We start from the raw sequence: 13,443 nt of genomic DNA, 5'->3' as shown, positions 1-13,443 counted from the left end.
TAGCAGAATCACAGAATGGCCAGGGTTGGAAGGGACCTCAAGGATCATGAATCTCCAACCCCCCTGCTACATGCAGGGCCACCAACCTCCACATTTCACACTAGACCAGGCTGCCCAGGTTCCCATCCAATCTGGCCTTGAACACCTCCAGGGATGGATGGGGCATCCACAGTCTCTCTGGGCAGCTGTTCCAGCACCTGACCACTCTCTCTGTAAAGAACTTCCCCCTGACATCCACCCTAAATCTTCCCTCACTCAACTTCAAACCATTTCCCCTCGTCCTGCAGTTTTCTACCCTTTCCAAGAGTTGACTTCCCTCCTGCTTGTAGGCTCCCTTTAGGTACTGAAATGCTGCAATGAGGTCACCCCGCAGCCTTCTTTTCTCCAGGCTGAACAAGCCCAGCTCCCTCAGCCTGTCCTCATAAGGGAGGTGCTCCAGTCCCCTGATCATCTTTGTGGCCCTCCTCTGGACCCTCTCCAACAGCTCCCTGTCTTTCTTGTACTGAGGGCTCCAGATCTGGACACAGTACTGCAGATGGGGCCTCACAAGAGCGGAGTAGAGGGGGACAATCACCTCCCTGTCCCTGCTGGCCACCCCTCTTCTGATGGAGCCCAGGATCCCATTTGCTTTCCCACCTGCAAGGGCACGCTGCTGGCTCATGCTAAGCTTTTCATCTATCAGGATCCCCAGGTCCTTCTCCACGGGGCTGCTCTCAAGGACCGCTCCTTCCAGTCTGTATGGATGCCTGGGATTCCTCCGGCCCAAGTGCAAAACCTTGCACTGTGCTGTGTAGGACCTGATCAGGTTCACCCCGGTCCGCCTTTCCAACCTGTCGAGGTCCCTCCGAATGGCATCCCTTCCTTCAGCCGTGTCAACCGCACCACTCAGCTTGGTGTCGTCAGCAAACTTGCTGAGGGTGCACCCGATTCCACCATCCATGTCATTGATAAAGACGCTAAAGAGCACCGGTCCCAAGACAGACCCCTGGGGGACGCCGCTCGTTACTGGCCTCACCTGGACATAGAGCCATTAATAACCACTCTTTGTCTGCGGCCTTACTACCAATTCCTTATCCATCCAGTGGTCCACCCATCAAATCCACATCCCTCCGGTTTGGAGATAAGGATGTGGTGGGGGACCGTGTCAAAGGCCGTGCTCAAGTCCGGGGAAATGACATCGGTCACCCTCCCCTTGTCCACCGATGCCGTCACTCCATCACAGAAGGCCACCAGATTGGTTAAGCATGACTTCCCCTGCTGAAGCCGTGCTGGCTGTCTCGGATCACACGCTCACTCCTCATGTGATCAAGCATGTCATCCAGGAGGATCTGTCCCATCATCTTCCCAGGCACAGAGGTGAGACTCACCGGCCTGTAGTTCCCGTGTCCTCCTTGCTCCCTTTCTTGCCAACGGCAGTGACATGACCCTTCCTCCAGGCATCCGGGACCTCACCTGACAGCCACGACTTCTCAAATATGATGGAGAGCGGCTTGGCAGCCAGCTTCTTCAGAGCCCTGAGATGCACGCCATCCTGCCCATAGACTTGTACACGTTCACTCTCACATCTCACCATCTATCTGCTCCATAGACTTGCACACGTTCAATCTCATCAGGCAGTCTCTCTGCTCTGCCTTCACAGCAGGGTGTATTTACCACCCCGGTCCCCACCTGGAGGTTTATGGATGCAGGGCTCAGGGACGTGACAAACTCTGGAATCCTGGCTGCCAGTGAAGACCGAGGCACAGAACTCATTCTGTACCTCAGCCTTCTCTCCATCTGTTGCAGGCAGTTCTCCTTTTACATTTACAAAGGAGGCACACTTGCTTTGACCTGTCTCTTCTGGCCAATGCACGTGTAGAAAGTCTTCCTGTTGTTTTTCACGTCCCTCTCCAAGTTCAGTTCTGCGCCTTGTGTTTCCTGATCCCACGTCTGCAGGTCCAGACATCCCTGTATTCTTCCCAGGTGACACGGCCTGTTTGTTAGCCCTGTATTGATTGCTCCAGGTGACACGGCCTGTTTGTTAGCCCTGTATTGCTCCAGGTGACACGGCCTGTTAGCAGAGCTCGTTGCTCCTTGCTTTGCCCCCAGCTGCCCAGCAGGTCTGCGCCGAGCCGATGGGCTTCCTGCGTCCTCTGCTTTCTATTCAGAGGGACGGAGAGCTCTTGTGCTCTCAGAAGGGAAGGCAGCCTTGAAGAGCAGCCAGCTTTGCTCACCATCTTTGTTTTTACAGACAGATCCCGAGAGATCTGGGCCATCAGCCCGTGAAAGCTTAAAGCTCGCCGTCCCAAAGCTCAGGTCCTGCCCCACTCCTTGCCTTGCCCACATCCCTCGGATCACCAACCCCACAAGCCGTGCTCACTGCAGCCAGGCTGCCCCAACCTGAACGCCTTTCACTCATCATCTCCTCCGCACTGCTGAGCAGCAGATCCAGCCACGCTTCACCTCTGGTCGGTCTGCCCAACGCCCGGAGCACAAAGTGACCATGGCTGCATTCCAGGAGCCTCCTGGAGCTCCTGGAGCTGGCCGTCTGTCCTTCCAGCAGATCTCCGATGGCTGCAGTCCTATTTTTGTAAAGATAACTGGTATTTCTGGGAGGAAATGTCCTATTTTTGGGAGAAAATGTCATACTGAGGATTGTAATGTCATATTGTTTGGAGAAAACATGAGGTATTTCTAAGAAAACTGTGACTCCCTGGAGAAAGTATCACATTATGGGGAAGGGGGGGTATTGTAATGTTGTATTTTTTGGAGGAAACGTGAAGTATTTCTAAGGAAACTGATATTTCTGGGAGGAAATATCATAATTTTGGAAGAAAATTTCATATATCTCTGATAAAGCTGGCATTCTGGGAGAAAATATCATGGATTTTGGAGAATGCTTGTATTTCCGGGAGAAAATATCGCATTTTTGGAACAAATTGTCATATTTAGGATTGAAAAGTGATCTTTCCGGAAGAAAACATCGTGATTTGGGAGAACACTGATATTTGTGGGTTATAACGTCGTTTTTCGGCACTAGTGACATGAGAGAAGAGGCTGAAGCCCAGCTCTCTACAAGCTCCCTTCAGGTAGTTCTAGAGAGCAGTAAGGTCTTCCTGAGCCTCCTCTTCTCCAACTGAACAACCCCAGCTCCTTCAGCCACTCCTCGTGAGCTCTGTGCTCCAGACCCCTCGCCAGCCTTGGCGCCCTTCTTTGAACCCGCTCCAGGGCCTCGATGTCTTTCTGGCAGTGAGGGGCCCAAAAGTGGACACAGCACTCGAGGTGCAGCCTCACCAGAGCTGAGGACAGGGGGACAATCACTGCCCTGTTCCTGCTGGCCACACCGTTCCCGATGCAGGCCAGGATGCCATTGGCCTTCTTGGCCACCCGGGCACACTGCTGGCTCATTTCAGCCCAGCATCCATCAACACCCCCAGGTCCACTTCCTCTACGCATCTTCCAGCCGCTCCGCCCCCAGCCTGTAGCGTCGCCTGGGGTTGTTGCAGCCAAAGCGCAGGACCTGGCCTTTGGCCTTGTTGGAACTCATCCCATTGGCTTCAGCCCAGCTCTCCAGCCTGTCCATATCCCTCTGTGGGGCCTCGCTACCCCCAGGCAGATCCACACTTCCAGCCAGCCTGGTGTCATCCGCAAACTTCCCGAGGGTGCACTCAGTGCCCTCAGCTCATCAAGAAAGATCTTGAGGAGGACAGGCCCCAGCACCGACCCCTGGGGAACAGCACTGTGACCCACAGATACCACTTTTCTCACAGATACGTGACATTTTCATCCGGGAACACTATTTTAGTCCCCTACACATGATCTCTTTCACCAAAAAACAAGGACATTTTCTCCCAGATAGACCACTTTTCTCCAACTATGTGACCGATTATCTGGGAAATACCCATTTTTTCCTAAAAATATGGCGTTTACTCCCAGAAATACCAGCTTTCTCACATACATGTGATCTTTTCCCCCCAAAACAAGACATTTTCTCCCAGAAATACCACTACGCTTAGAAATACCTCACGTTTCATCCCAAGAATACTACTTGACGCTCCTCAGGATCACACTTACTCCCAGAAAAATGGCAGTTTCTTCCAGATAGACCAGTTTTTCTCCCAAATACACGACATTTTCTCCAAGATAGACCACTTTTCTCCCAAAGACGGGACATATTCCCCCAGAAATACCAGCTTCGTCTTAAAAATACGGCCTTTTTTCCCAAAATACCAGCTTTCTCACAAACACCTGTCATTTTCCAACCAAGGATGCTACTATCTCCCAGAAACAGCAGTTTTCTGAGAAATACCTGACATTTTCTCTCAAAAGTACTACTTGACACTCCTCAAGAGGACATTTTCTCCCATATTTACCATATTTTCTCCCCAAAGGACCAGTCGTCACACCAAAAATGTCACAGTTGCTCTCGAATAGAAGACATTCTCTCCCACCATTTCCGAGTTCTCTCCCTCAAGTATGTCATTTTCTCCCAGAAATACCACATTTCAGTGGTAAATTTCACCTTCTCTTCCAAAAAGAGGATATTTTCTCCCAGAAATACCCCTTCTCTTAGAACTACCACACGTTTTCTCCCAAAAATACTGGATGACAAAACCAAATGGGACACTTGCAACCAAGAAGAGGACTGGCACAACTGCAGAGCGGTGCCATCCTCATTGAAGAGGTGACGAGGAGTGTACAGGGAGGGGGGCTGGGGACAGTCGGGGGACATGTGGGGTCTGCTGTGGGTGTGACATGGGGTCGGTGGTGTCACCATTGTTGGTGCTTCCCTTCACTGGATGCCACTGGGAGTCGTTGAGTGTCACTGTCTTCGGGTGACACCGTGACACAGGGTGACCTCGATGTGGAACAGCCGTGACGCAGCGTCCCCATCCCTGGCTGTCACTGTTGTTACCGTCATCTGGTGTCACCATCACTTGTGTGCCACCATCTATCGGGTGACACCATTCCCTGTACTCTGACCACCGCATGGGGCCAGGCACAGGCAGCTCTGTGTTGTCACCATGCTGTCACTGAGCCTCTCACTGTTCTTTGTCACCCCTCCAGGCCCGCCTAGAGCTGGACCTGGTGACACTGGAGTCCTCTGGCGCTGTCACCATCGTCTGACATGAGGATGGGGACACGCACGGTGGTGAACTCTGTGCCACCACCAGAGGGGACTGTGTGACACCAGCGTGGCACAGCCGTGACGCGGTGTCATCGTCATCGGGTGTCGCGTTCGGCAGCCAGCATCGGGTGTCACCGTCATGCAGAGGGGACAAAGGGACCCCCTGGGGACGTTGAGCTGAAGCTGGGGACACTGTAACCAGCTGGAGGACTTCCTGGAGAAGTGGGGACACAGCATCGTGCTGTCACACCACCAAAGTTGGGGACACCTTCATGGCACCCTGGTGGTGTCACGTACTGGAGATGGGGACACCCCCACAGTGTCACCCCCACGGACCACTTTGTTCCCATGGGTCGGGGGTTGACACCCCTCACTTTTGCAATTAAGGTTTATTTTTCGATAATGGGGGTTAGGGGATGTCCCCCCCCATGTCCCCATGTAAACTAAGCATGCACGCTGCAGTTTTCAGCCTAGGCTTTTAAGAGCAAAGCCAGAAAATTCCACACCGCTCAGTACAAAGCTGTGCGATGATGAGAGTGACTCAAGCTCTGCCCAAAGGATGAAAAGTAGCATCAAAACGGCTGAAGAGAGGGGGGACAATGAGGCAAGGTAGCACTGCAGAGAAGTCAGGAGAACACCTCTGCCTTCTGGGATCAGGAGCCTCTCTTCCCCCAACAGAGACGCCTGCAGGGTGAGGGGCACACGCTCACTTCTGCTCAGTGCTGCCCCGAGAAACTCAGACAGCTCGAGACAGCTGTTCTCTAACTCAGCGCGCCTGTGCTCAGGCCGTGCTACTTGCAGTTCTGTGCACGTGCTTTGCAGGCAGTGCGTTTATGGGCAGGGCCAAGGACTGGTGCGTCCATTGCTTCTATAACCTGCAGCATCCCCTGATGGAGATGTGGGAGTTCTGACCCAGCGCCGCGAGTGGAATAACGAGGAGGTGGTGCAGCAGCTCACTGAGTGCCACTGGACAAATCAGGCCGTGCGCTCTTTGTGAATACAAAGCTCCAATTGTTTATTGATGGACTGCAACCAGAGTGCCAAGTTGGGCTGCTGCCACGAAGCCGCTGCCTTCTGATGCTCCTCCACTCAGTCCTTCAGCTGCAGCTTCTCCATCATCTCCACAAGGCTGTTCATTGTGGAGGACTGGAAAGAAAGAAAGCGAGCGTCAAAGTAGGACACCGCTTCCCCCAGCATTCTACAATCCCCTTCACGTCTGACAGACAGAGAACAACAAGAGCCGTGTCTGTGCTCACCGAGGACTCACCTCTGCACGTGCAGCGGCAGCTCTCAGAGCAGCCTTCTTCATTTCTGCTCTCCTCTCTTTTTGTCGTTGTCGTCTTGCTATAGAGAAAGAGGAGAGAAATTCAGTTTGTCAACAGCAAAACCGCGGAAACATGGGTACATGAAAACAGGTTAGGAAGCCTCTCAGGGAAGGGTATTTCCAGTGGGACAAGCAGAAGGCCGTCATGGATTTCATGGGAAAAGAGAGGGTTACACTTTCTGGCACTTCCTTGCCATTGGACTCGGCAGCCTTCTACTCTTTTCCCCTCTCCGCAGAGAGAAGGAGAAAGCAAAGCAAATCCTAAGCAAACTCCATGCACCTGATAAGGGAAGCACCTCACCAGGGCAGCTGCAGCACCTTCCTACCTCTTCGCTTTGAGGTCCGGAACCGCTCAGTCGGCGCTGGGGCAGGCCCAGGGTGTGTTGCTGGAGCTGGCACACCGCCTCTGCTCTGATGTGGGCTCTGAGCCTTCTCCCCATCGCGCTCCACCTTCACTTGTTTCTTGGCAGGCCACAGCTCTGCTTTTTGCTCCTCTTCCTCCACTCCCTTGCGCTTTCTTGCAGCCATGGTCTTGGAGAGGGAGTGGTTGTCAACTGCAGGGGAAGGTCTTTCCCCTCTGCTGGGACCTGCTGTTCCAGGAAGCCCTCCTGGAGCCTGGAGAGGAGCTTTCGCGTACATCTTGCCGTTTGGCTCAGCACCTCTCCCTGTTCAAATCAAGCAAGGGGAAGCAGCAAGATTAAAAGAGAGTCACACACTGCCTTCGGTCTGCAAAATGGGCCACAATGCTAGGAACTCTCGAGTGTTCACAGCAATGGACCTTGGGATCTTGGCTGAACTGTGGGCCATTTCCAATTGGGACAGGAAAGGCAACTGTAATCCCCAGGGATTAAGATCTCAAGCAACACGCAACGACAGCAGTCCCAGGAAAGGACAGACAGAAAGCCTAACTAGAAAGACAGTGCACCAAACCCAGATGCTGCTGTGTGTCTGTACCTCTCTTGGGGGCTGTGCCACGCTCCATGCTCCTCCCCTGGCTTCCTGCAAGGCTGCGCTTCACTGCAAGCCTGCTTGCATCAGCTTCTGTCAGAAAGGAAACAAGAAAGACATGAAGAGCATCTCTTTGGAGGAGCATTTTAGCACAGCCAACCACAAACTTCTGCTCCTCAAGCGTAGTTTCTTCAATTGGCCTTTCTGCTGCTACAACGCTGTGCCATTTCTGCAGTCAGCACAGATCTGCAGTGCCCCTTCTTTTCTCCTCCATCCCACACAGCCCTTCATGCAGCCCTATTTAGAGGCAGGTACCCACACCACAGCTCACAAGAGCTTCTTACCTGGGGAGGCTTTCCGTTTCCCCCCAAGCCCAGCACCATTCCATGGACGCGCAGGCTCCGTCCCTACAACAACAGATTGTGTGTTGATTTCACAGACACCAGGAGCAGCACTGTCCTGTTAGCCCACGTCCACCACAAAAACCAAAAGACACTCTTCTACAGCCAGAACAGAAACTGATCTTTAAACTGCAGTGCGCTTGCACAAAGCACTACTGCTCTCATTCCCGCTCAGGTGGCAGCAGAGGAACCCCAGTCTGCCTGACAGCTCTGCATGCTGCAGAGCAAAGCTGCGTCAGCACACAAAACGCTATCAGCTGCAAAAGTCGAGGCACGGATTTTTTGTCCCTACAGGGAATGCACTCAGCTCTGAGCACCACCACTTACACACACACTTCTGTCTCACTGCTGCCATCTGTTGCTGTTGGCCTCTCTAATGCTTCCACCATGGTTACCGGACATCCCTGCAGTGCTGCACCGCTCAGAAGTAATACTTAAAATGCATTCTTCCATACTTCATGACAGAGGACTGCAGAGACTCACTTTTGCGTGGTGCTAAGGATGGTCCGTCCCCATCGCGTCCCTCTGTGCGCTGCAAGGCGCTGTTGGTTCTCTGGCAGCCTGCTGGGTGCTGCTCCCTAGCACAGGGAACCGCGCCGCGCTGCTTCTGAGGAGAGAAATAAAGGAAGGGCCATGGAAACGGGCACCCAACGTCTGCAAAGAGATGCAGCGTTCCAGATGGTGCCAGAGATGGGTATCAGAGTGCTGAGACGTTAGTTATCACTAACGGAAACATTTGGGAGCGCATTCACAACATCTGCACGCGCTGCAATTTCTGGGCATATCCAGCTTTCTCATCGTTCAGGTGGAGAAGACGGGCGCTCTCAGACATCACTTCGGGGGGTTAAACCAACACACCTGCAAACACCAGCATTATTCCGAGGGAAACAGTGACTTCAGGTGCCACAGTTCAACCCATGCAAAATTACCGTACACAGCCTTAGCTCTTCACCACTATTTCTTCCCCACCCTTTACTACTGCAGGCAGCTAGAACAAACTTCTCAGCAGAAACCCAGGGCAGCTGGCAAACCATAACCAGGCGCAGCTGGCAGGAGGGCAGTGCCCGCTCTCTGCTCCCACCCTGCCCCAGCAGGTTAAGGAGCCTGGCAATGCTGTCCTGTTGCTGCAAGTGCACAACCCAGCCGCTTACTGAGCTAACAAAGGACCAGCAGGGCTCCCCCTGCTCCACCCCTTCCGCTCCAAAACCAGAGAAAGGAGAAACCCAAGCGAAAGAAACCCAGCCATACCTTTCCACGTGCAAAGCAGCGATGGGAACTGCGTCCGTCTCCCTGCTGAGACATGCTGGGGAACGTCTCAGGGGAAGCTCAAGTTCCCGGGGTCCTCTCCACAGGGACTGCCCGCACTGTTGGAAAGAGCTGGCTTCACTCTCTCTTCAAGTGCCTCGATCCCCAAAATCTCCTTTTGGAAAGGAAAAAGGAACCCTAAGGAAAGAACCTGCAAGTGAAAAACAGTGAGGAAGAAGCATTTTCCCAGCATTCTTCTGCTGTGCAGTTTAGACTCTCGGGCAGGGCAATGTCTCGAAACCAGCTGGTTACAAGGACTGTCCCCAAAATACACCCAGCTCCTGTACAGCTGCCATGATTTCTGACAGCAAGCGTTCTCCATCTCCTCAATAGTTACGCGCCTTGAAGCACATGGCTGGTGTTGCTGTCCTGAAGAAAACTCCCTCTGTCTCACCGCCAGCCGGGACGAGGGCTGATGCAGCGTGCCCACCCCAGCCCAGCTTTCCTGCTGAGACACCTCCCGGCAACCACCCAGCACCAAACCCAGCTCACCTGCTCGGCCTGCTCAGCCTGAGCTGTGCCCAGCTCACGCACACGCCGCAGCGGTGCTTCCGACGGGCTCTCGCAGGGTGATCTCTCAAGGAAAGCTCACAGCTCAGTCTCTGCGTGCAGCACGCTCACCAGAGCACCAGCTCTGCTCACCGGCTGTGCCACAAACGCTCCCACCTCGGCGATGACTGTGACCTCAGCGAGTGCCCGCATCACTTCTGTGCTTCCATCATAAGCAAAGGGCGTGCTCACCTCCCAGATCCAAATTTTAGGAAACCAACACCACGGTCTCCCAACGGGTTTATTTAAGTAAAAGAACAGAGAAATTAAGATGACCCTCGTGCAGCCAGTTCTTGCTCAGGTGCTGCACGATCGGACCAAGGAGATGTTACCCCCACGCTGCCTCCAGCTTGGAGGATTTGAACTCCCAAGCAACCAGCAAGCATTTGGACGTGCCCTCCCCCTGCTTTTTACAAGGACAGACGAGTCCTTCTTGGGATGCCAGCTATTCTGCAAAGGCGGAATAGCTCTGTTCTTGGGCCGCAGCTCCATGGCCACGCGCTTCTCAAATACTGGGGCTGCATTACCTCCTGGGCATCCACACGTGCTCTGACTCTCCCGCAGGGTTTCTGGCTTCCTGCTGGGGAGCTTCTCATCTTCTGCAATATCATTCCTGCCTCCTCTGGTACCATCCTGGGAGATGCTGCGGAGCTCATGAGCCGGAACTACCTTCCTCCCATCAGCAGCTGCTCTTGCTTTAAAGAAGTGCCAGCACCTACGAATCAGCTTGGAGAAAGTAATTCTGGGGACCCAGAGACACTGCAAGTCTCAGTGCAGCTCCCACAAGAACGCTGCTGTTAAATCCATAGAATCATAGAATGGATCAGGTTGGAAAAGACCTGAAAGATCATCGAGTCCAACCGCAACCTGACCATACTCCCCTAACTCTAACAACCCACCACTCAATCATGTCCCTGAGCACCACATCCAGAGCTCTTTAAACACGTTCAGGGACAGCCAGGACACATCCCCAATTAGCCAGGACTGCTGAAGGATGATGGAGAGCGGCTTGGCAGCCACGTCTGCCAACCCCCTCAGCACCCCAAGGTTCAATCCATCCGGCCCCATGGCTTTCAAAGCAGGTTTTGTTTCTTTAATTATTGTCTCCCATTCTATCTTTTCTTTTAGAAAGGAATCTAAAAGATGAAAAGTAAGAAAGTACTAAACAAAATGAATCAAAAGAAATGAAAAAAGGAAAGAAAGGGGAAGAGATGAAAAGAGACGGAAAGAAAAGGGGAGAGGGAAAGAAAAGGGGGGAGGGAAAGAAAAGGGGAGAGGGAAAGAAAAGGGGAGAGGGAAAGAAAAGGGGAGAGGGAAAGAAAAGGGGAGAGGGAAAGAAAAGGGGAGAGGGAAAGAAAAGGGGAGAGGGAAAGAAAAGGGGAGAGGGAAAGAAAAGGGGAGAGGGAAAGAAAAGGGGAGAGGGAAAGAAAAGGGGAGAGGGAAAGAAAAGATGGAAAACAGAAAACAAAATGAAAAAAGGAAAAAAAGGAAAGGAAGGGAAGAAAAGAAGAAAAAGGAAAGGAGAAAAAACCATCCTTCCATCACCATTGCTACCACAAGCACTAAACCATATCCTGTAACTAATCCAGATGCCTCTTGAACACTGCCAGGGACGGCGACTCCACCACCTCCCTGGGCAGCCATTCCAGTGCCTGGCTCCTCTCTGAGAGAACAAGTTCTTCCTTATGTCTAACCTAAACCTCCTCTGGTACAACTTATGGCCATTTGCTCGGGTCCTGTTTGTTGCCTGGGAGAAGAGGCCAAACCCCTCCTCATCACAGCCTCCATTCAGGAAGTTGTAGACACGTTCCAGGGCCTCAATGTCTTTTTTTGTAGTGAGCGGCCCAAAACTGAACACAGTGCTCAATGCGTGGCCTCACCAGGGCTGAGTACAGGGGGATGATTCCCTCCCTGCTCCTGCTGGCCACGCTATTTCTAATGCAAGATGCTGTTGGCCCTCTTGGCCACCTGGGCACACCTCTGTCCCTGGAAAGGTGATGGAACAGCTTGTGCTGGATGCCATCTCCAGACAACTGGAAGAAAAGGAGGTTATCAGGAGTAATCAGCAAGGGTTCACCAGGGGGAGGGCATGCTTGACCAACCTGGTAGCCTTCTACAATGTTGTCACTGGCTGGGTGGATGTAGTGCATGTAGTCTACCTTGCTTTCAGCAAGGCGTTTGATACCGTCTCCCACAACATCCTTATGACAAAGCTGAGGAAGTGTGGACAGATGAGTGGACAGTGAGGTGGGTTGAGAACTGGCTGACTGGCAGAGTGCAGAGGGTCGTCGTTGGCGGTGCAGAGTCCGGTTGGAGACCTGTAACCAGCGGTGTTCCTCAGGGGTCGGTGCTGGGTCCGGTCTTGTTCAACATCTTCATCAATGTCCTCGATGAGGGAATAGTGCTCACCCTCAGCAAGGGTGATCTGTGAGGCCCCGTGTACTGAAAGGCAGCCACACGGTCTCCCATGAGCCTTCTGTTCTCCGGGCTCAACAAGCCCAAACCTCTCAGTCTCTCTCCAAAGGAGACATTCCCGATGCTTTGAAGCCTTTGAAGTCACGTTCCTGATGTCCAAGTTACGTGCCCATCATGTGTTAATGCTGCTGTGCCAATCGGTGGGCTCAACAGCTGCAACAAAGACACCAACGTCTTTGGGATAGGCTTATTTTACTGCCTATGACAAAATAAAACCAAAGTCATATTGGCAGTGTCTATAGCCAAAAGAGAAGCTTAGCAGTAAAGGGAATAAGCAAGGCAGTGGGCCTACTCATTGCCACGTGAGCACAGTGGTGAAGAAAGATCCACGACCAATAGCCCCAGCACTTTACCATCAGCCAGATCCGCAGTCACTGGGGAGCCCCGTTTGCAGGGAGGATCTGAAGAACCCCTCCCAGCCATGGGGAAGTTGCACAGCAATGCATCCATCCCACGAGTGAGGCGTCCAGAGCCGCTGCAAGCATCTCCAGCCTTTCTAGCACAGAGTAAACCAATGTACGGAGCAGTCCGGGGGAACAGCCGCTGCCCTCTTTCTCCTCTTGGTTTTCGCCCCGAAGCCTGCCCAGGGCTCAAGGGGAACAAAAGGCGTCGTGCTGTCAATCTTGCTGTAGCACGGGCCTCTTTGGCAAGACTGTCTGCCCAGCCCCCCCGCGTCGGGCTTCGTCGGGTAACGAACTCAGCAGCAAAGCGCCGTGACTTCCTCTGCCTGCCCTGGAGCCGCAGCCCGAGAGCTTTCCGGCCCCCGGCCTCCCTCTCCCTGGTCAGCGCCAGCGCCGCCAGCTTTCTTCTCGGACAGACGTGAATACAGAAAACGGCAGTCGAGTCCTCCGCCTGCGGGGCAGCGGCTCAGCACGGCGCTGCTGACCGTTCGAGCCGAGCCGAGCCGGAACCGAAGGCGGCCGCCCGACTCTGCCGGGCTCGAACGCGTCTCGATCGGCGGGGTCGGTCCCTCTCTTTCGGGGCTGCCCGGCTCGGCCAGGAGCCGCTCCCGGACACCGGGCGTCCCGCCGCTCGCAGTCAGCCGCCGGTTCTCAGCCGGCGGCGCCCCGCCGCGACGCCGACTCCGGAGGACGGCTCCGTTCTGACGCGGGACGGACGGGGCCCCGAGGCGCGGGGCGGGCGGCGGCGGGGACGCGGGGCGGCGGAGCGCCGCTTTCCCGGCACGGAATCCCGCGGCCGCCATTGGCGGAGAGCCCGCGCTCGGCCCCGCCTCTCCCGCTCTCCTATTGGTCGGCCCGCGGAACGGGGCGGGCGCTCCCGGCGGGGTCGTTTGCGCCCGCGGTCGCGCCGTCATTGCGTCATCACCGCGCGCG

At 54.1% G+C, this 13,443-nt stretch overlaps 1 protein-coding gene across 2 annotated transcripts; it reads right to left on the bottom strand.

Annotated features, from left to right (window-relative positions):
- Nucleotides 1-6,308: 6,308 nt before the first annotated feature.
- On the bottom strand, nt 6,309-13,260 carry LOC149913199 (zinc finger CCCH domain-containing protein 11A-like). Of its 2 annotated transcripts, XM_090130415.1 has the most exons (7): nt 11,737-13,260; nt 9,578-10,349; nt 9,029-9,236; nt 8,264-8,387; nt 7,724-7,786; nt 7,386-7,472; nt 6,310-7,096 (listed from the first exon to the last, which is right to left on the bottom strand). In XM_090130415.1, exons 3-7 carry the CDS (start codon nt 9,080-9,082, stop codon nt 6,729-6,731), a joined length of 696 nt encoding a protein of 231 aa, XP_089986541.1. In that variant the 5' UTR covers nt 9,083-9,236; nt 9,578-10,349; nt 11,737-13,260; the 3' UTR covers nt 6,310-6,728. The 2 variants fall into 2 exon arrangements, with proteins under 2 accessions (XP_089986540.1, XP_089986541.1); XM_090130414.1 differs by lacking the exon at nt 11,737-13,260 and having other exon boundaries at nt 6,309-7,096; nt 9,029-9,144; nt 9,578-11,078.
- Between the last annotated feature and the right edge of the window lie 183 nt (nt 13,261-13,443).

This window comes from Phasianus colchicus, chromosome 40, assembly GCF_987193195.1.
Source record: "Phasianus colchicus chromosome 40, bPhaCol1.hap1.1, whole genome shotgun sequence".
Classification (NCBI taxonomy): domain Eukaryota; kingdom Metazoa; phylum Chordata; class Aves; order Galliformes; family Phasianidae; genus Phasianus; species Phasianus colchicus.
This window is presented reverse-complemented; position numbering and strand designations above follow the sequence as displayed.